This window comes from Apus apus, chromosome 17, assembly GCF_020740795.1.
Source record: "Apus apus isolate bApuApu2 chromosome 17, bApuApu2.pri.cur, whole genome shotgun sequence".
Lineage (NCBI taxonomy): Eukaryota > Metazoa > Chordata > Aves > Apodiformes > Apodidae > Apus > Apus apus.
Genome location: NC_067298.1, coordinates 3,922,145 through 3,947,754, shown reverse-complemented (window position 1 = coordinate 3,947,754; position 25,610 = coordinate 3,922,145). Strand labels below are relative to the sequence as shown.

Genomic DNA, 25,610 nt, shown 5'->3' with positions numbered 1-25,610 from the left:
AGGAGCGGGACTGGAAGGGCCTCGCCCAAGATGGCGGTGCGCTGCCCACACTCAAGATGGCGGGGTAGGCCTGTAGGGGCTGCCTGAGTAAGTGTCGGCGTCTCCTCGGGTTCTAAGACTCGGAAGGTGCTAGAATAGAACGGGGGAGCTCCGGAGCGGGCAGAGGAGGGGCGGGCGGTGCCGGAGGGTGAAGCTGTTTTCACGGGAGAGCTGGGCGGGGCGCGGTTGGCTCCAGCTCTGCGCTGGGGGAGGCGGGCACGGCCAGGCCGGGGGGCTGCCCGGCAGCCCGTCCGAGCCCCGGGGAGGCCCCTGCAGCCCCCGGGGAGGCCTCTCCGAGCCCCGGGGAGGCCCCTGCAGCCCCTGCGCGGCGCGGGCAGGAGGCTGCGGCAGCGGGAGGTTTGTGAGCGGCTTCTCTGCCTTCCCAAGTTGTTTCTAGAGGCTGCCGAGAGGCTCGTTGCCGGGAGCTTGGTTCCTTCTCGGCAGCAGCTAAAGGCCGCTGTGCTGGGTGTGTTTTCATCTGTGTGTGTCTTTATTTGTGGGTTAATACCCCTCTGAATAGCCACGCTCATGAAAGCGGAGAGGTGACTTATTTTCTTGGAAGCTTCCCGCTCTTCCAAATATGACTCTTGATACTCGCCAGTAGCAAATTCCATCAGTGTAGCCAACTGGATTTTTATAACAAAGTTTATAATACTTGCTAGTTACAGTAGTTATAATAATTGAACGAAATATATCTTTGGACAGCTGTTACAGCTGTGAACCGAAGCCTTAAAAAAAAATACCAGTGTTAAAAAACTAGGAGCAAATTGCAAAACAGCAGTTAGTTATAATCTTACAGGTGGTGAATTTTTGTGAATTGTATGTCAACTGAAGGCTTGAGTTTGGAAAATCTATTGTTTGGGGGGAAGAGTTTCTAATACTCTAAAAATCCTGAGTTACTGGTGTGGACAGTAGCTATGTTAGAAAAGCCTTCATGGGTCCAGTTCAGTTAAACATCATTCAGATGTGAAAGCTGCTCCTGTTCAGTTAGAGCAACTGCTCGTGTCATCTTTGGGACAGTATTGGTGGAGTGCAGATGGCTGTAGTTTAGCTTAACTTCTTAAATTGCCTTTGTGTAAGCCAACACATAATTTATAAATATTTAGTCCTCTCTCAGTTGCACAGGAATGTGGTCCTTCCTTAACTTTTGGCTTTTTTTTTCCTAACGTGAACCTACATATTCTGGAGTGTTTGCTCAAGGCCATAATATGATAGATTTTATTCAGCTATTCCTGAACATCATTGTTGGGGAACAGTAACTGAGTTTTTGAACAGTGTTTTTTGTAACAATCCAGAGCAAGCTATTTGAAGACAGGGGAAAAAAAACCCACCAAACTACAGGTTCCATGGTATAGATTTAATTAGCTGTAAGTAGTAGGAAATACAAACTGATAATGCATATTTTGTGTAACTGACCTAATGGGAAAAGGCTATGAGGAACTGCAAGAGTGGATTGGCATGTTTGTGAGTCATGAGGTACCAGCTGCTGGATTTGGATTAAAAAAAAATAGGAAGTGATAAGTATCACGTGTTCTCAACCCAAACAAGCAGCTGACTGAGTTTCCTTGGGAAGAAATTGATGTATAAGCAGTGGTCAGTCAGCTTTCATAAGCAACCAGTTTCTCTGGAGACTGAATGTTAAGCCATTTTGGTGGTATAAGACAAGATTTCTTGTGTCTAGAGCAGAGTGAAATAAGAAACTCATCTGCCCCCTCTGCTCAATATAAACCACACTGCATCTCATGTGTTTTGCTGTGTTACTATCTGCAAAAATAACAGTAACTATATAGTACTTCAGTTCTGAAAATACCTCTTTAGGATAACCTGATATGCCTTAATTTTTCTGTAACTTAATTAAAACGATGGGAAATAGAAATACCACACACACAAAACCAAGCATTTATCCAAGCTAGAATATGGCAGTGATCCTTGTAAGCTTCTGGTATTGATTCATGATTCTTACCACATTTTTTCTGCAATCATCTGAGAATTTTACACCAGCATTTTGCAGCTGGTAAGTGGCATTATGCCTACCAATAAAAAAAAAAAAAGGAAGAAACAAGGCAGTTAAAAAAAATCTTAAAGAACAGCATGAACTGCAAAACATGTTGCTGCAGAAACAAAAAGCTGTGTTTGCCAGAAGAAATCCTGAGAAATATGTAATTGACTGTGAAGTTCTTGCTTGATAATATAAAAATACTTGGTAAGGCATTGTATAGTAAATGCACTTGTAACTTCTAAGTCATTAATCTAAACCCAAGAAAATTCAGATAAAACAGAGCTGTCCTTTATTTTGCATTAGTTTGGTTCTACCTGTATTTCTGGTCTTTTTTCCTAATTTCAGACCATTTTGCTATGTATTCTTTTCTAGCTGCTTATACTTCCCCCCCGCCCCGCAAGGTCTTCAACATAGAAATTCAGCTGTGCAATAAGCATGTGATCTTATTAGCATGCAGGGATAAAATTCTTGCTGTGCTTGATTTTAAACAGTTGGAAATAGTCACCAAACCAGTGTTGTTTTGTGGTGGGACTGAACTGGCTGTGAGTCCCTGTTACACAGGAGGTCATCCTGTTGAGCTGTGTGGTGCCTCCCTGACCTCTGTGGGAACCTGGGGAGGACTAGTTTGATGGAATGCATGTTTACCAGCTGTAACTAAGATTAATTGCCTAACTCTGCCAGCTGATGAGTGGCATGTGCTGTCACTAACCTGGGGAGGCATTCACAGTTTGCAGTGCCTTGCAGGACTGATGCAGAACCTTTTTGAAGGTGTTTGCAGCAAACTGTCTTCATAGAAAAATACTTACTTTGCCATTTCATGGAATAATGGAATTGTCAGTGTTGGAAGGGATGTCTAGAGATCTTCTAGTCCAGCTCCCCTGCTGAAGCAGGATCCTCTAGAGCACATTACCCAGGACATTAGACCCCTAGAGCACATTACCCAGGGCTGCATCCAGGGGGGTCTTGAATATCTCCAGAAAAGGGGACTCCACCCATCTCCCTGGGCAGCCTGTTACAGTGTTTTGTCACCCTCACCATAAAGAAGTTTTTCCTCATATTTAAATGGAACTTCCCATGTTCCAGTTTTTGCCCATTGCCCCTTGTCCTATCACTGAGAACTACTGAAAAAAAACCCTGGCTCCATCCTCCCTGCACCCACCCTTTAGACATACAGACATTAATGAGGTTTCCCTCAGCCTTTTCTTCTCCAGGCTGAAGAGTCCCAGCTCTCTCAGCCTTTCCTCATAAGGCAGATGCTCCAGTCCCCCAGTCATCTTTGTCACCCTGTGCTGGACTCTCTCTAGCAGTTCCTTGTCTCTCCTGAACTGGTGAGCCCAGAACTGGATGCAGTTCTCCAGATGTGGCCTCACTAGTGCAGAGTAGAGCAGGAGGATGTCCTCTCTCAACCTACTGGCCACACACCTCCTTATGCACTCCAGGATTCCATTGCCTGGAGTGCCAGTTTCCTTCATTCAATGCTTTAGGTAAAGGTAGAAATGTTAAATGGAGCAGTGGAGGCCAAATACATCAAGAGAGGCCATAAAAGCAAGTAATGCTCTTTAAGTGCTACCTCCTGTTGACGTTGGAAAGTTTTTATATCGTGAGGTTTTTTTGGAAGCAGCCTTGCAGAGTTGCAAAGGTAGCAACTTACCCTCTGGGGGGCAGAGCAAAACAGGATGGTGCTTTCTTTTCTGGGGTTGTAAGGCAGGGTGCTGATGGGAATTGATCTGGTGTTCTCTGGGAAAATAGCATAAATAGCTAATGGAAAGCAGAAATTGCTCTTGGGAAGGAGATAAATGGGACATCTACTTATCTAATGGTTACACAGGTATGATCTTACACCCTGTTCAAACATTGATTCCTTGCACACTTGAGATTTTTACAATTTTTGCTCTTTTTTGTTTGAATTCTGAAATAGAAATTTAGGCCAGATACTCCTAAACCAAAGGATGAAGTAGATATACTTAAGATATGTGTCTAGGATGTCTTCAATGCTTCAGTTTCTGCCAGTGTTCCCATTGTCATTGTGCATATAAGGAAATATGAGGGGGAAATGTAAAAAATATTTTCATTATGATCCAGGCAGAGTTAGAGAAATATCTTAAATTCTCATGTCTTTTAAGGAATCACTATATCAATTTTGGATAATAAATGTAATAGTTGTCTAAGTGTAATCAGAAGGATTTAGCTATCCCTTTGAGTGCAAATCTGAACACGTTGCTCATATAGAACTTTCATCTATGCTACCACCATGGGTGTCAATGCATCTGTGGCTATTGCATCCCTGTGGAGTAAATTTTGAGGTTGGTCAGCTTTTTAGGATGAAAATCTTCATCTAAAAGAACAGGGAACAAGATGTCAGCTAATGCTGCATCCCAGCCATTCTGTAAGAAACAAACTCTTAAGTTGTGTGGGGGTTGCTGGAGAGGGATTGTAGTGCTTTTAAAAACCCAGCATTAGTGTGCTCATGTGAAATGTGAAGGCAGCTGGAGTTAAAGACAGGAGAAGCACAGAAAATTATTACCAAAGCTGTTACAGTTTCTACCCCAAGCTGGGATGAGTGGCGTTTTTCCAGGGTATATGCAAAGCAGTTATCAGCTTGTGTTTCTTTACAAGAGCAGTAAGGAAGTGTTTCTGTTAGCTTTCATTATGGTAAAGCTAAGGAGCTCCTGAGTTCCTTGGCCTCAATTATAACTTACTTATAGCCTGTAAATTTTTTTTAAAAGGCATTTTTACATTTGCTCTGGAGTTATCTTTAAAAAACTGATTAATCTTCCTGTGAAATCTTTAAAGGCCAAATTACCAACTGTGGGTTACAGTGCCAGACCTTGTAACAGGGGAGGATTTACCCTGTGCACTTGATGAAGGAAAGCTGCAGTTTAGACAGGAAATAAATAGTGTGTTTGTTGGAAGCTCTGTGGTTTGATTTCCAAAATGTCATTTTATAGAGAACCTTCTCTGCAGAGCTGTAGGTGTGTGCTTATACATGTCTGTTCAGATAGGTCAACAAGGAGCAAAATGTGGATTGAACCCTTCTGTTTAAAGGTTACCACCTGAGGTTTAGAAAGGAAATGACTGTGACACAAATCGTGAGCATCTGAGTTGACGTTTTGGGGCCAGGAGGTTGTGGAAGGCTGATGGGTTTGTTTAATGATGCTGAACATAGGGATTTGTGATACCTGTGCCACAGTGTCAGCAGGCATACCTGGTGCAGGATCACTGACTCGTGTTTTCTTACAGCAGAATGGCTGGATAAAACGGAAACGATGTCTTTAGCAATTTCCAGATCGTTATTCCATTTAAAGGGGGCTGAGAGAAAACAAATTAGGAGGAAAAAAAAAATCTTGATACGACATAAATACAGAGTATTTTAAAAAAAAAAAAAAAAAAAAAGCAAAGAATCTTAAGCGACGCTGCAAACCTTTGGGAGAAGCTGCACCGAAAGGCCAGCGGTGACACTCTCCGGTGTCCCCAGAGGCGGGGAGAGCCCGGGGGGGGACCCGCCGTTCCCGGCCTGGCGGGTCACACGCTTCCGCTCCCGGCTCGGACGGAACGGAGCGGGGCGGCGGGGCCGCGCGGCGGCGGCGGGGCCGCGCGGTGGCTACGTGCTGGCGCGCAGGTCCGCAGAGCAACCCGCCGGGGGGCGGGGAGGCGGCGGGCCCGGCCGGGAACCCGCGGCGGGGAGGTGCGGGGCTGCCTGCTCCGTCCTCCCGCCCCTGCTTGGGTTTTCTGAGCTGCTTGTTGCGGTGCTTGGGTTTTGTTTTCCCCGCCCCGACCCGTGGAGCTGAGCCCTCGGTGGCGGGGACGGGGCGTACGGAGACCGAGGTGCGGGAGCCCCGCGGTGCGTGCGGGAGCCGGGGCAGCCCCCGCGCTCCCGGGGGGGGGCGTTTCTGCTTGTCGAGCGGTTTTCACTCCACCCCGCTGGGGTAACGGGGGATAGCACTTAACGGACCGGGGACCCGCGGGGACGGGACGGCGGCGTTTGTGGCTTCGTGGCGCGGGAGGGGCGCGGCGGGGCCGCCTCCGCCCCGGGGGCCGCATTGGCTGCGGACGGGCGGCCCGCCTCGGCGGTGGGGCGGCCTGGCTGCGGGGACCGCCCGGCGGGGGCCACGGGAGAGGCAGGAGGCGGGACGGCAACAAAGGGCGGCGGGGACGGGAGGGCCGGGGAGGACGGACGGAGGGCCGGCGGCGGCTGGAGCGCGGGGGCTCACCTGCCTGCCCCGCTCTGCCCCTGTCCTGCAGCCCCGGCGGCGAGGAGCGCTCGGCAGCCGCGCCAGGGCCGGGCTGAGCCGGCGGGATCGCAAATGAAGTGCGAGAACTGCACCAAAAAGGTGAGTGCGGCGGCGCGGCCGGCTGGGCCCTCCCGCAACCCGGGAACGGCGGCTCCGGGAGGACGGCCCAGCCCAGCCCCCGCCAGGCGGAGCGGCTGCCGGCTCCAAGGTCACCGGCCTCCCGGCAGCTGAGGCGCAGCCCCGCAACCCTGCCCGGCTCCCCGGGGGGCTCCGGGCGGCCTGACCGGCTGCGGGCCGCGCTGGGGCCGGCACGGAGCGCCGCGGGCACCCCAGCTCCTGTGCTGGGCTTCATCTTCCCCTCGGGACTGGAAAAAAACAACAAACGAACCCGGTCAGAGCTGTAAAACTGAGGGATTATTTTCACCGTAGCCAGTGGACTTTGAATACAAGACGTTGCATGTCAATACGTAGGTGTATCACTGCCAGAACTAAAAAAAACCACAACAACCCTGGTTTTTAGTGATACAAACGGTACAGAACGGTGTGCATGTTTTGTGTAATACGTGTATTTTGTTATGTTTTGTTTCAGGAATGCAGTAAAAAACAGAAAAACGATGATACACAAAGTACATCTGTTGATTCGTTGAGCTCGAAGGATGATTCTGAAGAGGTAATGTTCCTGCTAAAAATGGCCATGTACTCTTATTTGTGCTCTTTTTTTTTTTTTTCTGTACCCAAAGGAGGTTATAAGTAAAGAACTTTCTAGCATTAAAAATAGCACTAATCAACAAGCAGTTGTTAGCAGTTAGGAACAGCTCAGATATCTCATGAGAATCAAAGACTATAAAGGTGAAACTAGAAAAACCCTTATTATGCCAACACAAAACAGAAACTCCTCCTTCCTACAGATGAGCTGCCAGTGGTACTGTAGCCAGAAGTATGACTCTCTTGATCATACAGTACATGGTCAGTGTCACTGCAGGACTGCATTGTGTTTGGTTTGTGTCTTAGTAAAAAGCCAAAGCCATCTTGCTGTTACAGAGGCATCTGGCTATTGCAGAGCTTCAAGAAAGTTTTCTTAATTGCTTGGTAAGTTCATGGGGACAGTCAGATCTGAAGTGCAATGCAAATCAAGTTACTAGAACATGGACTGGGCAGTTAAATTTAGATTGATGTTTACCCTTAAACATCTGGCAATTTCACAGTAACAACAGCAGCAGAGCCATGAAGAAGGATGGAGTATATTGTTTTGTTTACTTGTAAATAATCTTGGATGTTACTAAGTGTCATGGATTGCTTTGTTTCAAACAAAGCAGTGACTGCATGTTTGTTCTTCAGCTACGTCATTGCAGAGGTCTTGAAAAATTGATGGATTGGTATTAAATACTTGTTTACTTTTTCTCCCCCAGAAAAATGAGTTTCATACATTGGCTAATGCTAAAATACTCCTTAGCGACTGCCTAGCGTGTGACAACTGCATGACATCAGAAGAAGGAGACAGAGTTTTCCAACAGAATCAGAAGGAGCTCTTTCGTATTCTTAACCTTAATAAGGTAAAGCAAAACAAACAGCAACACACCATGTTCTGTGAGGAGAAGGCAATTACAGAATGACTAAGCAGCTTGATTTCCCAAGGCAGATAATGTGAAGGTTTGTCAGGATATACTTTTTCCAAAGAGGAAGTGAAAACTCGGAGTAAGATGAACATTAAAGTACTTAAAATAATTTTGCACTGGAGAAGCAAGATCACAGCATTTAATCTAAATGCTAGAGGGAAGGTACTGCTCCTGCACAAGTCAGATATTTTGAAAAATGTGACTACCTCATTACTGGCAATAATAAATACACCCGCAGTTCAGTTTATGAATTTATACCTTAGTTACTAGGACTGTTCTGGGTGTTTCTGGTGCCAGTGTATCCACATAATGCAACACTATGAAGGACATTTTTGAAATTAGAATTGACTTTAATATATACTTCAGCTGACTGTATTTGGAACAGATTTTTGTGTCCAAATTCTTAGCAGAACTTATAGAAGCATTCTTTTCATGTGTTATTTTCTGCTGAGATCTGGATTTTCTGAAAGCTAGTTGCATGTGTGGTGCTCAGATCTTTAGATCTTGCTATAGAATTCATTATTTTCGTTCTGCTCTAGACTTTTGTGTCCTTGCTTGGTGTTCAAAAGCTACCAGAATTTATGCTTTTTCTTAATCTGTATCTAAGTATCATAAGTAAGAGGATTCATTACATAGTGATTCAGTTTGCTTAGAAGTAGTTTAGCTCTCTGTACAGAATTATGCTGTACATGAGGAAAAGAGAAGGGAGAAAAAAAAAGGGTCACATGGATCCTATTAAGAGAGCCTGAAATCTTTGATAAGGAGGAAGCCAGGTATGTTAATCAGAACTTTGGGGGTCCAAAAGAGGACAGTGAGCAAGGGAGATGCTCTTCAGGTAGGCACAGGCTCTACTTGAGTGGTCATTATACAGCATTTAGGGTGTGTAGTCAATGGTCTCTAACCTTTTTAGGGTGAGACTTGTCTGTGGCAGAATCCTGGTTTGTCTTCCAAGGGTGCCACTGGTGTGGAAGATGTCCCAGCAAAAGCACAGATTCATCTGCAAATAAGTCTCAGTCATCAAAGCTTTAAAATTGCACACCAGCTTAGATATTTTCAAAGGGCTCTTCTTCAGTGTCTACAAACTGGTTTGTAGAAGGTCCTATCTTGCCAGTTTCCCTCAACAGCTTCAGTGATAGACACATGAGCCTTAATTGGCTGGGTGGGATTTGTAATTTCAAGTGTCCATGCTCCTGTAGGCATTGATTAATGTTTATATTTAAAGCTTTTTTCGTATTTGCTAGAATGATTCATATTGTTAGAACATCACAGATGCTGAATCTATCTTAATTTTCTTATGCCATTAGGAGACTAACCACAGACTTGTCCTCTGAGGGATGGATTTCCATGAATTACATCAAAGAAACAGCTATAGAGATTAGAGATGAAGAGGGTCAGAGAAACATCCCATCCTACCCTTAGAAAACTTGATAGTTGTTCCATAGGGGTTTTAATAATATGGCCCAGTGAAGCATAGGTCATAGGAATAACTCCAGGAGTGGAACATTGAGGGAAAGCAGGGAGCTGTCTCCTGTTGTAATTGCATACCTTGTTTTCTTTGTGTTTTGTTTACTAGAAATGTGATACCTCAAAACACAAGGTGTTGGCAGTGTCTGTATGTCCTCAGTCTTTGCCTTATTTTGCTGCTAAATTCAATCTCTCCGTGAATGATGCAGCCAAGAGACTCTGTGGTTTCCTCAAAAGTCTTGGTAAGTTTGGGTTTGTTATGATGGTAGAGCAGAAAGGGGAGATTATTTTAGGTTTTTGCTTCCTCAGCAGAATTCTCTGTCGAGCAGTCATCAAGTGCCATTGCACAATCTAGTTTAGAGTTTGAAATATGCAGCGTGTGATATTGATGGCACCAGTGTGACATTCACCAGCTTCAGAAATGGATTGGAGGAACTAGCATGTTGGTAGTAAAGGTCACAGAATAGAATGACATTCTAGAGCTGTCTTCAAAACCCTCACTACTGAGAAGTCAAGGGGGATTTGATCATGAGCTTCAATATGATTCCACCTTATTTTGTAGTTTGAGGGAGGAGGGAATTCTTACTCTAGGTACCTTCCAGTTTTTTTGACACATTGTATCCCTAGAAAATTCTCAGTTTCCTATTTTCTGTAATTTGAAACTACATGCAAGTGCTCTTGCATTTGCCTGTTCTATATTAAAGCTCTATTTCCTTTGCTCTCTATACTATACATGCAAAGCTATATTTAAAAAAGAAAAAGCACTTTGCCTTTAGGTTTGGGGTTGTATGTAGTTGAGGGAAGGGAAAAGGACAGTAAGAAACCTATAAACAGTTGCCCTTTTTTTTCCCATTTTTTCATAGCTTTTATGCTCCTCTCTACCCAGTATATTTTCTTAATCTAAGAGGAATGTAAGTTGTGGGCCCCAGTTTTCTTAGAATGCCTTGGTTATCTGTGCCTCACTGCTGCAGGGACATGCTGCTGAACAGGCAGACGGGCTCTCTGCTCTGTTGGTGATATCCTTGTGTACCTTTGCAGACAACTCCAGCAGTAGAAGATATGTCTCTCAGCTGGATATATTTTTTTGTGGGTAATGATACATGACTTCAGCATGTCCTCAAAATAATTTTTATTTTCAAGAGCCACTGCCCATAGCTCAGGAGTTGTGAAATCCCATTCAGTTAAAAAGCAAACACATGCTGCATGGCAAGCTTCTCATAAGGAAGCAGAAAACCATTTGAAATGTTGTTAGTCAGCATTAGCATGTTGGTGCTCATTTTAAAATCATGACATAGAAGAAAGCTGTTCAATGTATGGCTTCTGTTTGTCACAATTTGGAGAGGGGAAAGAATATACCCATTGATTGTTCAGGATTTTCTATAGACTTGGAAAGAAGTCTGCAAGATAGAAACCATTTCTAGTAATTCACTTTTTCTTCCTTCTTTCTTTCCTAGGGGTTCATTATGTATTTGACACCACTATAGCTGCTGATTTCAGTGTCCTGGAGAGCCAGAGAGAATTTGTGCAGCGATACCAACGGAGAAACCAGGAGGAGCATGCCTTACCAATGTTTGCCTCTGCTTGTCCTGGTGAGAACTGATTTCTCCAACCTTCCTGCCCTTCAGCCTATTCTCATTGGAACTGTCAGGGAACTAAGGAAAGGGTGGTTTCATTTGGGAGCCTTACATGGCACACAGCATTTTGGCTTTCCTCTTGAGAGACACCAAATGTCACACTTGGTACTTGTTACCAGCAGTGCTGATAATCCCTAGTGCATCTAAGTGCTTTGCTAGATGATCCTGTTCTTCATGAGCTGTTGGGAGCACAGGATTTGTTTCCAACAAGCATCATCAGCTTTCCCATATGGAAATGAGGTGGCACAGCCATAAATATGACCCATGCAGACCCTGAGCAGGTGTGATTGTGCTGGGTGAGGCACATGCTAATTCAGCATAGGGCTCTATGCAGTCAGGCTGGTGTTTGTGTGTGGTATTTGTCAGTCAGTTGGATTTCCCATCACCTCTACAGAAGAGGCATATATTACATATGAATCTCTGAGTAATGAAACTGAGGTTCAAGAGCACTGAGTTTTGTGTCTGTCCTTAGGAGAAATGAATCAGAACTGGAACTAAGAAGTTAGTGTCTGCTGCTTCTTGTGTGTCCAGACCACAAAGTTTAACAGTGTTTCCTTACTGAAAAGAACCTTTACAGAACTTTGCTTAACTGATAAAATTAAACCACAACCTTAGTTATGATAAGCAAAGTTTTGAACTTACCATTTGAGCCTAGAGGAAAGTAGCAAGTGACGTTACTCTTAATGACTATGACATGGTTATGTCTAACATTAAGTAATTCCCACCAGAAATGTCACAGGCTTGACTCACTAAATGTCTCACTTCTGAGAATTTTGCAGCTGAAGACTTGGTCTTACCACAACTGAAAAGCTGTAGAATATTCAGTCATTGTTTACTTTTTGCATTTGTTAGCACACTGTAATTTCAACTTAAGTATGATAAATCACATTACTAAAAAAGAAGTATCAAAAAGGGGATAAAACTCCTTCACCTCACCCCCCCCCCAACTCCACCCTAGTAAGTTCATGGTGTTGCATTTCAAAAGGCTAATAAAAATACCTATTTCTAGCTTTGAAATAACTGATTTTGTTATTTAATTGTTGCAGTTACAAGAGTGAGTTAGAGTATGCATTTAGTGATCCCCAGAATCTGTTGTTACTGATTTAGAGTTCTTGAAATTAGACTTGTACTTTCGTTAGTTTTGTTTATTCTTTAGTGGAAGTATCTGGGTTATGCTTGAAGGAACTACATACATGTATTAAGAGGAAAAGTATACTTTTTTTTTCCTGTTATCTTAGTGTTACCTCCTATCTTCAGGAGCAGACATACTATCTGTTGGGCTTGGTTTTTTTCCATGTAAAACCTGTGAAGTTGAAACAACCCACTATTACTTAACTTGTTGCATGTGGTTTATTTAAAATTCAGAGCCTGGGGATTTATTTTGGAACTTCTGAGATAATTGTTAATTTCTTCCTCTAGAAAGAGAGCTCAGATTATCTGCTGATCTCAGTGGAAACGTTATAAAGTAGCTAATGGAGCACTTTTCTTGTCTGCTCCACAAAAAGTAGTTTCTGGTTCCAGTGCTAGTTAGTGTTAGCTATCTGCTGTGGTGTGCATGTTAGCAGAAGCACAGGTGGAAAACTGAACTGAAAGATCACTGTAAACCCATTCCGAAAGCATCTGGTATTTCATTCCTCTTATTAAAGACAAAAAAAAGATCAGTCATCTTTAAAGTAAGGTCATTCACTGTGTCTCCTGACCTGAATCATCTGGGTGCATTTTCTGTTCCTCCTTCCTCTCTCTACCCCCCAGGTTACATAAAGTTCCCAGAAATGTTGTTTACTAGGGGTGTTTATCACAGTGTCTTTTATAAAGCTCTGCAGACACAAGGTCAATATGAACTCCAGCATAACTGCTTTACTCTTACTTATCTTTGGGTGTAACGTTGCACTGAAAGATCACCCTCTGCAGGAGTCTGTGGTATGAAATCTACTATGAGCAAAAGAGCTTAGTCCCCATAGTCCCAGAACCTAATAAAAGGGCATTTTATCGTCTCTCTTAATTGTTCCTACCTCCTCCTGCTGCTTTTTTAAAAAGAAAGTGAGATAACTGTCTTGGTTTTGTTTCCTGTTGAAAGTACAGCAGTGTAATCACTGGTTGTATGTGTGATATGTCAGAAGTAATCCATTCCCTTCCTTAATTTGTCCAACTGGTAAGCAACGTGAAGCACTTGGGAACCAGCCCATGTTTTTAAATGCATGGCCAACCTGTGTGAGCTTGAAATAGGTTTCAAATGCTCTTGTCCCAGTCAGCTAAAATAATTTCCTTTTACTGGAAAGAGGTTTTACAGTAGTGAAAGGTATTAGTTTTTCTTCACTTTATACAGGTGCTTAGATATTTATAGCATGCATCTCTGATCTACTCACAATAAACCACTAAAAATGACATGTCCTGAAGTATATCTGCAAGGATTTACACAGTGATTTGTAGGGGTTTCGTGTTGTTCTTTGGTGCTAACACAAGCCAATACACGATCAAGAATCTGGATTTCTGAAGGGTATAGGGCTGTATGAGAGCATATGTACATTGATATAAGAAGGGGGTATCCTTAGGCTTCCTTCAGCTGTGGCTCTGGAATTCAGCTCTGTTAATGAGGCAGAAACAGCTGGGGTGTGTGTGAGGCAGAGAAATGCCTCGTGTTGCTCCTTCATGAGGCTGCTTGTGTAAACTAACAGTGACTAATGGTCATTGTGCAGCATGGAACTGCTAGACACTTGTTCTGTCTACTGCAAGGAAGGAAATGATTTAAGAAATGGCTTTGGGTGATACCTGCCAGAAGTCTCTTTGGATTTAGTGACATTTCCTTACAGTTTGTGACTATAATATCTGAAACATTCAAATTCTGAAAACCAGCCTCATGGCAGGAGTGCTGTGGTGATGAATGGTAATCATGGTTGCAGTATCAGGGAAGGACCTTCCAGAAATGCTGCTGAAGTACAAGGCAGGTTGTTTTTATGAACTGTCTTGATTTTATCTGAAGCTGAAGTTCTGCTTTGACACCACTTGAGACTAAAGCCATTTACAGGACACCATATCATACAGAATATACTAATATGGCCTTTGTACCAAGCACCAATAAATTAAGTCCTTTGTTGCAGGTAATATCTTGGACTTAAAGTCCCAGTTACAGTTGGACATTAAGCCAACTTCCTATTCAGAGTTTAGGAATTCAGCACAGTCCTGACATGTAAATCTGTGGTCCTTAGCTTTTTCTATGACAGAGATGAATGCCTGTTGAAGATGTATGTCTTTTATGAGATTCCTTCATGGACACCAGTATCTGTTAACCTTGAAGTCTCTACTTTATCAAGAATTGGAAATATTAAAGAGTTGGAGGATCCTCTTGTTTCCTAACACACTTTCTCATTTTCATCAGTAAATTGTATTACACTGGGAAAACTACTTCTCTGCCATAGAGAGGCAAACCATCTGAAGACCACTTGGATGCAAGTTTTGTGCTGGTGCTGGCCTTTGTGGCAGCATTTTTACTTACACATCTGTAAACACCTGGGAATGTTTAATGTCAAGCTTAAGAATTAACCTACAGGTTTTGCTTGATCTCACAACAGTTTTTCTATCATGTAAGCACTGATCTGTTTGAAGGTACAAGGCTTCACTGTGCTACTTTTCATTCTTTCTTAGCACACTTCCTTAGAAGGCTGGGCCCAACACTCCTCACAATTGATGTTCTCAGCATGTGTAGGTGAAGCAACATGTTCTCAGTCCTTGCTGTGAGGTGCTGGGCTGTTCTTTTCAGTAAGAGTTACAGTGCCCAAGAAAGAACTGCATACCCTAAATATCTTGCTTTGCTAATTTGTCAGTTCCTGTTGTGGAAAGTGGGGAATAATAGAACTACTCTGGCTTTTGGGGGGTGGTGTGAATGTACATAGCCTGTCATGGCTGAAATGCTGAAGGAGGCTGGGGAGAGGGAGGAGGTGTATGGAGTAACTAAGGGAGATTTCAGTTGGTTGCTGTGTGAGTGGTTGGGGGTGTGTGGGTGTTTCTAAAGGTGTGGCTACTCTAACAATAGTAAAAGAAGCCATTTTTTTCCAGGCTTAATCCATGTGCATCTTGTGATAATGCTCTCATGTGACCCTTGTGTTCTGCAGGAGGCAAGCTGGGTGCTTGGATATTAAATCTCAGGAAACTGAAGGTTTTGGTTAAGCAGCTGAACAGAGTACATTTGTGTTTGGTGATCCAAAGGCTGAAGTCTAGGAAGTCACCTTACTCTTTGTTAGCTGGGATCCTGCTTTCTGCTTTGCATGAGAAAGGGTGTAACAGGCCATGAAGTTCACAGTGGCTTCTGGAATTAATGACATAGTGAATTATTGATAGCCAACTGTAGAGCACTATTAACAGAGTCTTGAGGTGTCCTACAGTTCAAGGTGGGGCTTCTAGCCTATACAGAAATGTCCTTACTCCTGTGAAGATGCCTTCATTTTTAAGAGCTGTTCCATAACTTCTGCCTTTCATTGCCTACCTTTGATACTGTGTTTCCAGGTTGGATCCGATATGCTGAAAGGGTCCTTACCAATCTTGTCACCTCTCACATTTGCACTGCAAAGTCTCCACAGCAGATCATGGGCTCCCTGGTGAAGGGCTACTTTGCCAGGCAGAAGGTAGGTAATTCTGATCGATTTTTATCATACTTTTCTGTAGAGATGGGCTAGTAGGTTTTAATGCTGAAATATAGATCTTAGTGTATTACAAAGTGATAAAGTATCCTCCTGAATTGCTTGTCTTTCACTTGAAGAATAAATGGTGCTCTGCTGCTATGTAAGTGGCCATGACAAGAAGAATATACAATTAATCTCATTGCATGTGGTGCAGTGTGAGCTGGCAGCAATTCTTGTGCTCCTGCTGCAACACAGATTTAGATATTTGTGGATAAAATTAAATCTAGGGTGGCTAAAGGGATTCTTGTTAAATGGTGTCTGTCTGCTCCTCTTCTGGCTGTGCTATAGAACTAGAGGAGAATGGTGTAAAAGTTGCCCTGTTATCTGGGACCAAATAAAGCATTGTATCCTAGAAACTAACCACCCCATCTCCTCAACTTTGTATGTTGAGAAAGTTGATTATCTTTTTAACCATCATTCTTAAATGTAACTGCATCCACATGATATAGGGAAGCACTGCTGTCTCCACAGAGAGAGAATTCTGAAATTCTGACTTGAATTCACTTCAAGGCAGTCAAAAGCTGCAGAAAATGTGGTCTGAAGGAGTTAAGTAAAAGCTCCAGCCAGAATGACTTCAGTGTTTGTTGTTGATGCTTCGTGACTTCTGGCAAATCCCTTCATCCATGTGCAGCAGCTGTTAAATTGAAGTGCTAAGGGTTGATTACTACTATGACCTGCATAGACTTCATGATGTTATTTTCATTCCTGTTGTCTTTCAAGCTGTTTTTTGGTTTTCATGGAGTTCTCATGTGCTCTCTCCTGTGTTCTACAGAACTTGTCTCCTGATAAAATTTTCCATGTGGTTGTGGCGCCTTGTTATGACAAAAAGCTGGAAGCCTTGCGGGAAGACTTCTACATGGCCTTGTACAATTCACAAGAAGTTGATTGTGTCCTGACATCAGGTTAAATCTTCTTTAAACTTACTGTTTATAAAGATTTAAGTGAGTCACTAGTGTTAGAATAATCTTGATCCCAGATTTTGCTTTTTTTCAGGGCTGCTTTAGTTGTAAGGTTGGTTTTTGTCTGCTTTAAAAATAAGTGCATGTTTTTGTGCTGCTGGTAGTACAGGTGTTGTACAGGGAGGGCAAAGCAGAAATTACTTCTAAGTTGGTATCCATCTTTTATTCAGGTGTTTGTTTTTGTCAGCCTCTTGAGAAAGGTGAGAGTTATGCAAATCTGTATTTCAAATCATTGTTTTGCTTGTCATCATTTTATCTCCACTGGGATTACTCAATGTTCTGAACACAAGGCACCAGTGGCATTTTGCTCTGACTCTTGTCTTTAGATTTAGCATCCAAACCACGTATCCTCCCTTTTTCCCTGCAGTGTAGAAACATATTCAAAGCTTTGCCTAACAGAAGGACTAAGGACAGTATGATGCAAAGTTTGGAGCAAGCTGAAGGCTCTTTTCTCCAGAGCTGGAAGTGTCAGGCTTCTCAGTTACTGGAGGGAACTGACCCTAGTGAGAACTGGAGGTGTGACTGTAAGCACATGCAGGTGTTGGGATACTGATTGCTTAAGCAGAGGGACAGGATATGTGTTTTGCTTTGATGTTGAAAGTAAAATGTCATACATTTTCCTACAGGTGAGATTGTCCAAATAATGGAACAGAAAAATGTGTCAATGAAAGATGTGACTGAAGTACCTGTAGATAGTTTGTAAGTAGTTTTGATGTGGATTGCTTCCTTATTTTGATGACAAATGACAAAACATTTGAGCACATTCAACATACATGTAAACTTCTTTAAAGAATGTTTCTGCTTTTGAAGGAAAAAAAAGCTTCCATCAGAACCTGAGTATACTGCAACTCCATCCTTTATACAGTGGCCAGAGACCCCAGAGTTCTCTTAAATGTTCATAACTATATATAAAAGTAATGTGAAACATAATATAAAACTGTATATGCTGATGACGTGTGGCAGCAACTCCTATCTATTGAATTCTTTAAAATGTTTGGTTTTTGAAGACTTGTGCAGCTCCCTGTTTTAGTGCAGTAATACTAGATTTGACTGTATCAAGTCCACAGCTTGCTAGTAAGGATGACTCTCTCAGGGTGTGGACACCCTTCAGAGCTCTCCTATGCTTGAGGTTGCATGAAGTCTTTGCCCCTCTCCGACTGTCTGGACTCACAAAGATGCTGGGTTGCAATCATGGGGTTGACCATCTGTTCTTTGCTTCCCTCTTACTCAGAGCAGCATCCTGACAGCAAATTTCCACTTGCCCTATTGTGTTCAAGTAGAACTCATAGCAGTAGCACCCTTTCAGGGAATGGTTATTAATTTTTAATCCTGAAGAGAACAGTTGTCAGGATGAGATAAAATGGGACCATGTTTTAGATGTAGTAGATTAATATCACAGAGAGCACTGAGGAGGTTTTGCTGACAGCCTGTATGGCTGGCTCAGAAGCAGCACTTATGTTGTTCTCATTCTCAGCCTTGGTTAAAAGGTCTTGCTGCTCAATGAGCTTTGTTCAAGTGTGACAGATGTTACTTGGTCTCTTCCCAAAGCAGTGATAGTGGAACAATAAACATGCTTTCTTGCACAATATAGAAAGCTCTGGAAATGTTTTAAAATCCTTTTCCCTTTCAGTTAGTGTCCTGCTTGGACCTTGTCTAGGCTGGAGAAATTTAAGTGGTACCATGGGAGCATTTTCAGAGCTGTGCTTGTGGTGTAGCCCCTGTGGTTACTTCTGCCAGAGATTGCTACACAGAATGAGAATTACAGAGAGTTCTTGCAGATTGATTTCTAAATCAGCCTGTACAGTGTAAGAACCATAATATACCTATTTTATTGGATCAGTTTATATTGGAAAATGTTAGTTTTTAAAAGGCCTAATCTGATAATAATGCTTCAAGCTGCAAGACCTGAGGATGTAAATTTTTGCTCTTCTGGGGTCTTAAAAATAAATTTTGCAGAGAAATTTGTGTAACTCAAACTCCCCCTCTTATAACAAGCTCTAGCACAGAAGCAATTTGTGGTAAAGTGCTTGATATTGAAGAAGTATGAACAAAGTAATTTGTGTTTGAGTTCTCAGCTCACTTGTGTAGCTAGAGAATGCTAAAAAATAGTTGGCTAAAATCAGGGGACATGTCATGATACAAAATCACCCGAGATTATTAAAAAACCCAAGCAAAACAAACAGAAGTTGCAGTAGATCTTAAGTAGATGGCAGTGGCATGGCATAGAGAGGACAGACAAATTTATAAACTTCACGTCTTTAGTGATGACAGTATTTCTCTGTTGTTATTAAAAAGTCAACATTTTTGTTAGGAAGGTGTTTGCTGGGGTAATTGTCCCTTTGGATGTTTGAATACTGTGCTCAGATTGCTCAGGCAGGAGCTGGCAGTGTAGGACAGGAAGGGTCATGCCTGGATGTTCTGGGAAGCAGGTGATCAGGCTATATCTAGAGAGGCTTTTACATGGAAGAGGAAAGGACATAATCTGCCCATTTGCTAGTCAGAAGATGAGTGTCTCTCTTCCTGCACAGCATCACCACAACCCTTACTGGTTTCTGCTTGGCCAGGAAGGAACACGAGCCTGTAGAGCTGCAGCCCTTGGTGGCCACCAGTGCCCATCCCAGCACAGCTGGTTCTACAGCCACAGTGCTCTGGTTTTCCCTGAGGCACAGGTGACCCTCTGGGTGCTGTGGCCATTGCACGTGATCTTGCCGATTTTCTCTTTTGAACTACAGTGGAGTAGTTCAGAAGTGGAGCACTTAAAGGTGCAGTGCTCTAGCCTGGGTGCAACTGATTCAGTGTTACAGACTGTGCCAAACAGTGCCTAGGGCAGGAGAATTGCTTGTGAGCAAAGGCTTCTAACTTCTGAAGTACTTTTACATTCCCACAAGCTAAAAGTCATTTTTTTCCCAAAAAAAATTGTTTCCTTAGCACTGAATGGCTGTTAACCAAGTCTTTAGGCTGTGCTGAATAAGCATTCTTATAAATTACTGTTGCTTGAGGTTTCTGAACATGAGAGCCCTGCATCCTGTTATTTTTTCCCATCCTCTTACTGCTGTTCTGAATAGTTTAATATTTTTTTAAGCTGTAATAAAAATGCTCAGACATTCTCACTGCTATAAAAACTCTTTGGTGGGGGAGATGGGGAAAAAACATACTCATCATTCTCAGTGATGACCAGTGACAGGACAAGGGGTAATGGGTGTAAATTGGAGCATAGGAGGTTCAAGGTGAATATCCAAAAAAATTTTTTTACTGTAAGAGTGACAGAGCACTGGAACAGGCTGCCCAGGGAGGTTGTGGAGTTTTCTTCACTGGAGACATTCAAAACCCACCTGGACATGTTCCTATGTGATGTACTCTAGGTGACCCTGCTCTGGCAGGGGGGGGTTGGACTAGATGATCTTTCGAGGTCCCTTCCAACCCCTAGGATTCTATGATTCTAAATTCTATGATTTATTGAAGTGAAGGAATGAAATTTTAGACTTGATCTTTCTGTTGTTTTATAAGGTTTGATGAAATAAAGGAAGGAGATGTAGTAAGGCATGATGGGAAGAGATCTGATGGTTACCTGGAGCACATTTTTAAACATGCTGCAAAGGAGCTTTTTGGAATGGATGTCAAAGAAATCACCTACAAAGCATTAAAGTAAGCCAGTTTTGTATCCTTCTTATGTAGGCTGGGCTGGTTGGTGCTGCAGTGAACCCTAACATAGTTATTGCCAACCTGCCTCCTTTGCTGATAGGCAGGTACATGTTATAAATCTGTAAACTGTAGTGCCTGCTAGCTTGAATTTTATTTAAACTTAGCTGCCCTTAAAAAATAAGTATACTTCTATTCTGAAAATAGTTTGCTTTACTCTGTTTAGGAGCTGGAAGAATTCACCTTAATATCACCGTTACCCTTGTTCTGCTCTCTTTGGAGCCTCTGAACTCAGCCTTACACAGTTGGATCATCCTGTGGGTAATGCAGGGGTTTAAAATGCTCTGTGTGTCTTTATAGGAACAAGGACTTTCAAGAAGTTACCCTTGAAAAGGATGGGGAGACAGTGCTGCGTTTTGCAGCAGCTTATGGCTTTAGAAATATCCAAAACATGGTTCTGAAGTTGAAAAAAGGAAAGTTTTTATACCATTTTGTGGAAGTCCTTGCCTGCCCAGGAGGTAAGAATACTTGTGCATCCACGGCTGTTCTGCAGGCACACCTTGATCCTCAAAGGGAGGTGGCCTTACAGGCAGCACTTCATTGAATTGCCTCATGATTTTCTTAATAATCTGAGATGCTTACAGACATGGACAGTCCAGAACACCAATGACACGTGCAGGGTTGGCTCAGAAATGGATTGGGTTTTCTAAAACTAACCACAATGTTATTTGCTTTCTTCTGACTTACAAATAAGTGACATCATGGCCCTTGTGATCACTTCAAATGTCAGAGGAACTACTCTGAAATGGTGATTGTCAAGGACAGGAAAAGACAAGGAATGGAATTAGAATAATAGGATGGTTAAGGGAAGGGACCTTAATGATCATCAGGATCAAACCTCCCTGCTATGAGCAGGGACACTTCACACTAGACCAGGCTGCACAAGCCTCATCCAACCTGGCCTTGAACACCAGGGGAAGGGCTTCCACTGCCTCCCTGAGCATATTCCAGCACCTTCCTACCCTCATGGTGAAGATCATCAAATCATGGAGAAGGCAGAGAAACACTGTTGACGTGGAAACCTCATTTACATTAGGATGTTGTTGATATTGGAGTCACTTAAGTAAACACAAATCCTAGCAGTGTGGGAGGGGCAGCTGATGCAGAGAGACAGCTTTTTTCTTTAGAGAAGTAGGAAAAAAAAATCCAAGTTAATATAAACTTCATATAAAATCTTCATCACCCTTGTGGGTTTTTTTGTCTCCTAAGGGTGCCTAAATGGAAAAGGTCAGGCACAAACTGAAGATGGAAAACCAGATAAAGCACTGCTTCACCAGATGGAAGAAGTGTATGCTGCAATACCTGTGAGACTTCCAGAAACCAACATCCATGTACAAAAGATGTACCAGGACTGGCTGGAAGGCATGGACTCTAAGAAGGTTCAAGAAACTTTGCACACCAAATACAGTGCAGTCAATCCAACAGCCAGCAATCTGGATATTAAATGGTAACGCATCAAACTTGCAGAAGATTTGCTTAGGTTAGGTACAGATTCAGCACTGGAACATTCTATGCAACCGCAGATGCTATGCACGAGCTGAGTGTATGAGTGAGGTGCTTCCTCCATGTGAGTTCTTTCTTGGGAAGAACCATTGCTTTGGAAAAAAAAAAAAAAGTCTGGGAAAGTCCTGGTTCCTGCCATTGTCCTTGACCTGTGATGGATGGCTTGACTCAAAACCGATCTTGCAAGGTACGTCAGCACGTTCTGCTGGGGCAGGGAGTGTGGTTCCTGATGAAGTTACTCCCTGAAATGAAGAGTTCCCTTCATGTCACAAAATGGGCTCCCCCAAGAAGGTGAGGTGACTTTACTCCTAGGTATGCAATCCCTCCCACCATGGGGAAACAGTCCTCATGACTTTTCAATATTATTGTTGTTGTGAAGTAACCTGAGATTTTCTTGCCTTGTTAACAAAAAGCCCTTAAAAGGGCCAAGTGTGTTTATGGAGAAGTGTAATGAATTTATGAATGCCTTCTATCCAGATTGTAATAGAAATTACTCAGTTCCAAACTGGAGTCACCATTCCTTACCAATGTAGTATTTTGTGAGGAACAGGAAGCTTCATAGAAACCGAACTTGAGAAACTAATGCTAATGGTTATGACTCAGTCCTTCGTTAAGAATAGTTCCAAATTGGTTGGTTGGCTGGTACAAAACCAGAACTTATTCTTTCCTTGCAAGTTTTCTTAGAAACTTGCAGCTAGGAGGGTTGGTGCTGCAGACTCCGTCCAGCTTCCTGGTGAGAATGAAACATGCACAGGCACTGTCACTTGAGTATGGCACACCACAGCTTCACTAGATTTGCTGGGCCAGACTTAACAGAACTTCCATTCTCTCATATTTCTGTACACAAAATACCAGATTGTCCTTTCATTTATCTCCATGTTGACAGACTTCTGTAAAAATAACTCAGTGGAGTGCCTCTGAAAAAAAACATTAGCAATGCTTTTGAGCTCATCAAAGTGATTAGACACTGGCATCGTGAATTTGGGTGCACTTATTTTTTTTAAGTGTGCTGAAGAGGTTTCATGTCACAGACATCTTAAAATGGTATTTGCATGCAAGCTTTGCTGTAACTTCGTGGGTTGTCAGAGGGTTATTTGAGAATGTGATGGACATCCAAAAAAAAACTACTGCCAAACTACTCCAGATTTTCCTAGTAGCATCAGATTTGTTCATGATGAATGGCTACTTGAAGCTAGCCAAGCCTCAGCTTTCATTTTCTAGTCCAAAAGTTTGGATGGGCTTTTGTAAATTATTTCAGGCAGTGTTTGAATGATCCTTCTTGTAAATTTTTTAATATTACAACCGCTTGTTGTGAGTCAGATCTAATGCTGCAAAAACCTGTGTTTGAAATCTGCTTTTGACTTGAACACAGTGGATAGGATGAAGGCATCAGTGAGGTCAGTGCAAGTTCTTGAATTGGCTGAACAACAGAGGCTCAGAAGGGGAGAGACAGACTTAAATATGTTACCCTGATGACAAGAGAGGGCTCTCTTAATGAGAAGCTGCTAATAGAATTGCAGCTTTCAGTTGGATCTCCAGCTAAATCACAAAACATTTCACTTCGAGGGATGTTTTCTTTCATGTGCAAATGAATTTGATTACTGTGCTACCCAAAGGCACAGAATGAGATTATACCCGTAAATTAGCCTTTGTAATTGTTCCTTGTTATAATAAAAACATACTTGCGTGGTGCAATATCAGAACATCTACAGAAATCTACCTCTGTACAGGAAGGAAGTCCAGAAACTGTGGGAAGACCGATGTATAGCTAAAACTTTAATAAATGTCTGCTAAAGAAAGATGTTGGTGTTGCATGACATTTCTGAACAGAGCACTTCTAGAAGCAACATCCAGCTCCTTTGGTCTTGATTTCCTTTCTCTCTCATGATTTCCTCCAAAAACTTAAACAGAATTATCTTGTAATAAAGTGGTCTTGTTCTGTTTGTATAAGCAAATGTTTCTCTGTATATATGGTTTATAGTTGGATGGCATGTTTAAATTATATTGCTTCAGCTCCTTGTGTAGTGTGCTGCTTTTTGTGTGCTTATGCTGGGTGAAATGGTACGAAAGGTTGTTGGTTTGCTTTCCTGATGAAATCTTCACTAGCCTACACAAGAGCTGCCTTGCTGTTCTGAAAGGATTCCCTGGAATTTTTCCTACAATTAGAAAATGCTGCTCTGGTGTAGGTGGCATTGCTGTTCATGTTCTTCTTTGCCATTGTGCTGCTGCAAAGAGGAGCTGGTGGGACTCCCTGGGGTAGGGATGGATCAGGAGGTGCAAGAAATCTGCCTGCACCATCCTGTGCTGTGCTCCCCCTGTAAGGGAGATGGGGGCTCAGTGCAAAAAAGGAACTTCCAGTTGAATCTACCATTTCTGCCATTGGCTCAAGTGTTTCAACCTAGTGAGATAGTAGCAATGTAAAAATCTAGTAGATTATTTGTCTGCCACAGTTTTATTTTTAAAGATGAGGAAGGCATCTAACTGGGCAGCTTTTGGTGGCTGGTGGAATGTATAGTAACTACTGACTTACAGTGACTGATACTTGTTTGTTGGGGTTTTTTGGTCAGCCTTTGTTTTATAAGTATTTTTGAGAGTAAAACTGATTTTACATTTTTAAAGCTCTTTTCTTTAAAGTGCCAGTTTAAAAGAAAAAGGGTTTTTTCCTTTAACTGTAGTAGTCTTTCCCCCTCCACCTCCTTTCACTGAAATTTGAACATGTTTCAGAAAACCTTGTTGCAACTTCATGTATGGTGAAATATTCCCCTAAGGTTTGATCCTGGCTTTTAAATCTACAGCTGAGAAGTCTGTCCTTGCTGTCAGTGTTTTTCTAGCCACACTTTCTGAAACTACAGCATTATTACTTCCGTGAGACAATTTTGGAAACTAAATTTCCATTGCTACTGCCTTTTCAGCAATGGGAAGAGTCCCCAGTGTGGTCACAGCCATCATGCATTACTTCTCAGTTGAATGTTGTGCTGAGACCATCGTGTCTCTGGGTGGTTTTTAGAAAAGCCTCATTTGGAGGGATTATGGGAAAGCAACTGGAAATAGTAAATGAATTTGGAAATTGTGTTGGGGTGTTCCTGACTTGAGCATATCAAGTGCTTGATGCCTTGGGCTGTAGGACTTTACTCTGAGATGCTGCAGTGAGGGGTGCACGTGAAGTACTTGTGCTCTGCCTGCCAGGTTTCCCTCAGCCACAGCACCTTGTATTTGATCATGTGGGTAAAGGACATGGGCAGGTGTGGGCTGTGCTTCCCTTGAGGGCAGGTGGTGTCTCTGTGTGCAGCAGTCTCAACTGGGATAGATTTGGACAATGTTCAGTTACCTACATTTTGGTGCTTTGTATTCAAATAGAGCATGACCATGAGCTGACCTGAATAAATCTTGATACTGAATGATGTACTGATTCTGCCTTATTCCATGTAAGACCTTAACTCTTTAAGTGCACTTTATTTTAACATCTGTGCTTGTATGGTGAGTTTAGCATGGATATTGAGTAAGTCTGTAACATTAATACTGTATCAGCTAGTTATGAGCACTCTGGAATCCAGCTACGCTTCCAACTGTGATAGATGGAAGGAGAAAGCTCCTGGATAGCAGTGGGAAATTATAATTTGCTGTCTAGAGTGGTAAAATAATAGATTGAATTGTTAAAAGGCTTTCAAAGCCTCTTACCTGGGAAGAAGGATGTTGCTGGATGCAGCCAATCCAGGGGGGTTGACTAGTTGTGCTGAAGTTAACTGGACACAGCTGCTACAACACTGGTGCACAAGGGGGAGGAAAGGA

The 25,610-nt window shown here is 42.6% G+C and overlaps 1 protein-coding gene across 4 annotated transcripts; it reads left to right on the top strand.

Moving 5' to 3' along the window:
- The first annotated feature begins 12 nt into the window (after positions 1 to 12).
- On the top strand, positions 13 to 25,219 carry NARF (nuclear prelamin A recognition factor). Of its 4 annotated transcripts, XM_051634545.1 has the most exons (12): positions 37 to 87; positions 6,281 to 6,369; positions 6,860 to 6,940; positions 7,680 to 7,823; positions 9,460 to 9,592; positions 10,805 to 10,939; positions 15,485 to 15,603; positions 16,433 to 16,562; positions 17,246 to 17,318; positions 20,127 to 20,264; positions 20,619 to 20,776; positions 21,528 to 25,219. In XM_051634545.1, exons 2-12 carry the CDS (start codon positions 6,343 to 6,345, stop codon positions 21,767 to 21,769), a joined length of 1,380 nt encoding a protein of 459 aa, XP_051490505.1. In that variant the 5' UTR covers positions 37 to 87; positions 6,281 to 6,342; the 3' UTR covers positions 21,770 to 25,219. The 4 variants fall into 4 exon arrangements, with proteins under 4 accessions (XP_051490507.1, XP_051490505.1, XP_051490508.1 ...); XM_051634547.1 differs by lacking the exon at positions 6,281 to 6,369 and having other exon boundaries at positions 13 to 87; XM_051634548.1 differs by lacking the exons at positions 37 to 87; positions 6,281 to 6,369 and adding an exon at positions 6,492 to 6,729.
- Positions 25,220 to 25,610: the final 391 nt, after the last annotated feature.

Excerpts from the sequence above, each read along its gene's own strand:
- NARF (XM_051634545.1), top strand. The coding sequence starts at position 6,343 with ATGAAGTGCGAGAACTGCACCAAAAAG. Across the intron at positions 6,941-7,679 it reads CGAAGGATGATTCTGAAGAG|AAAAATGAGTTTCATACATT; the intron begins GTAATGTTCCTG and ends TTTCTCCCCCAG. Across the intron at positions 20,265-20,618 it reads ATCACCTACAAAGCATTAAA|GAACAAGGACTTTCAAGAAG; the intron begins GTAAGCCAGTTT and ends GTGTCTTTATAG.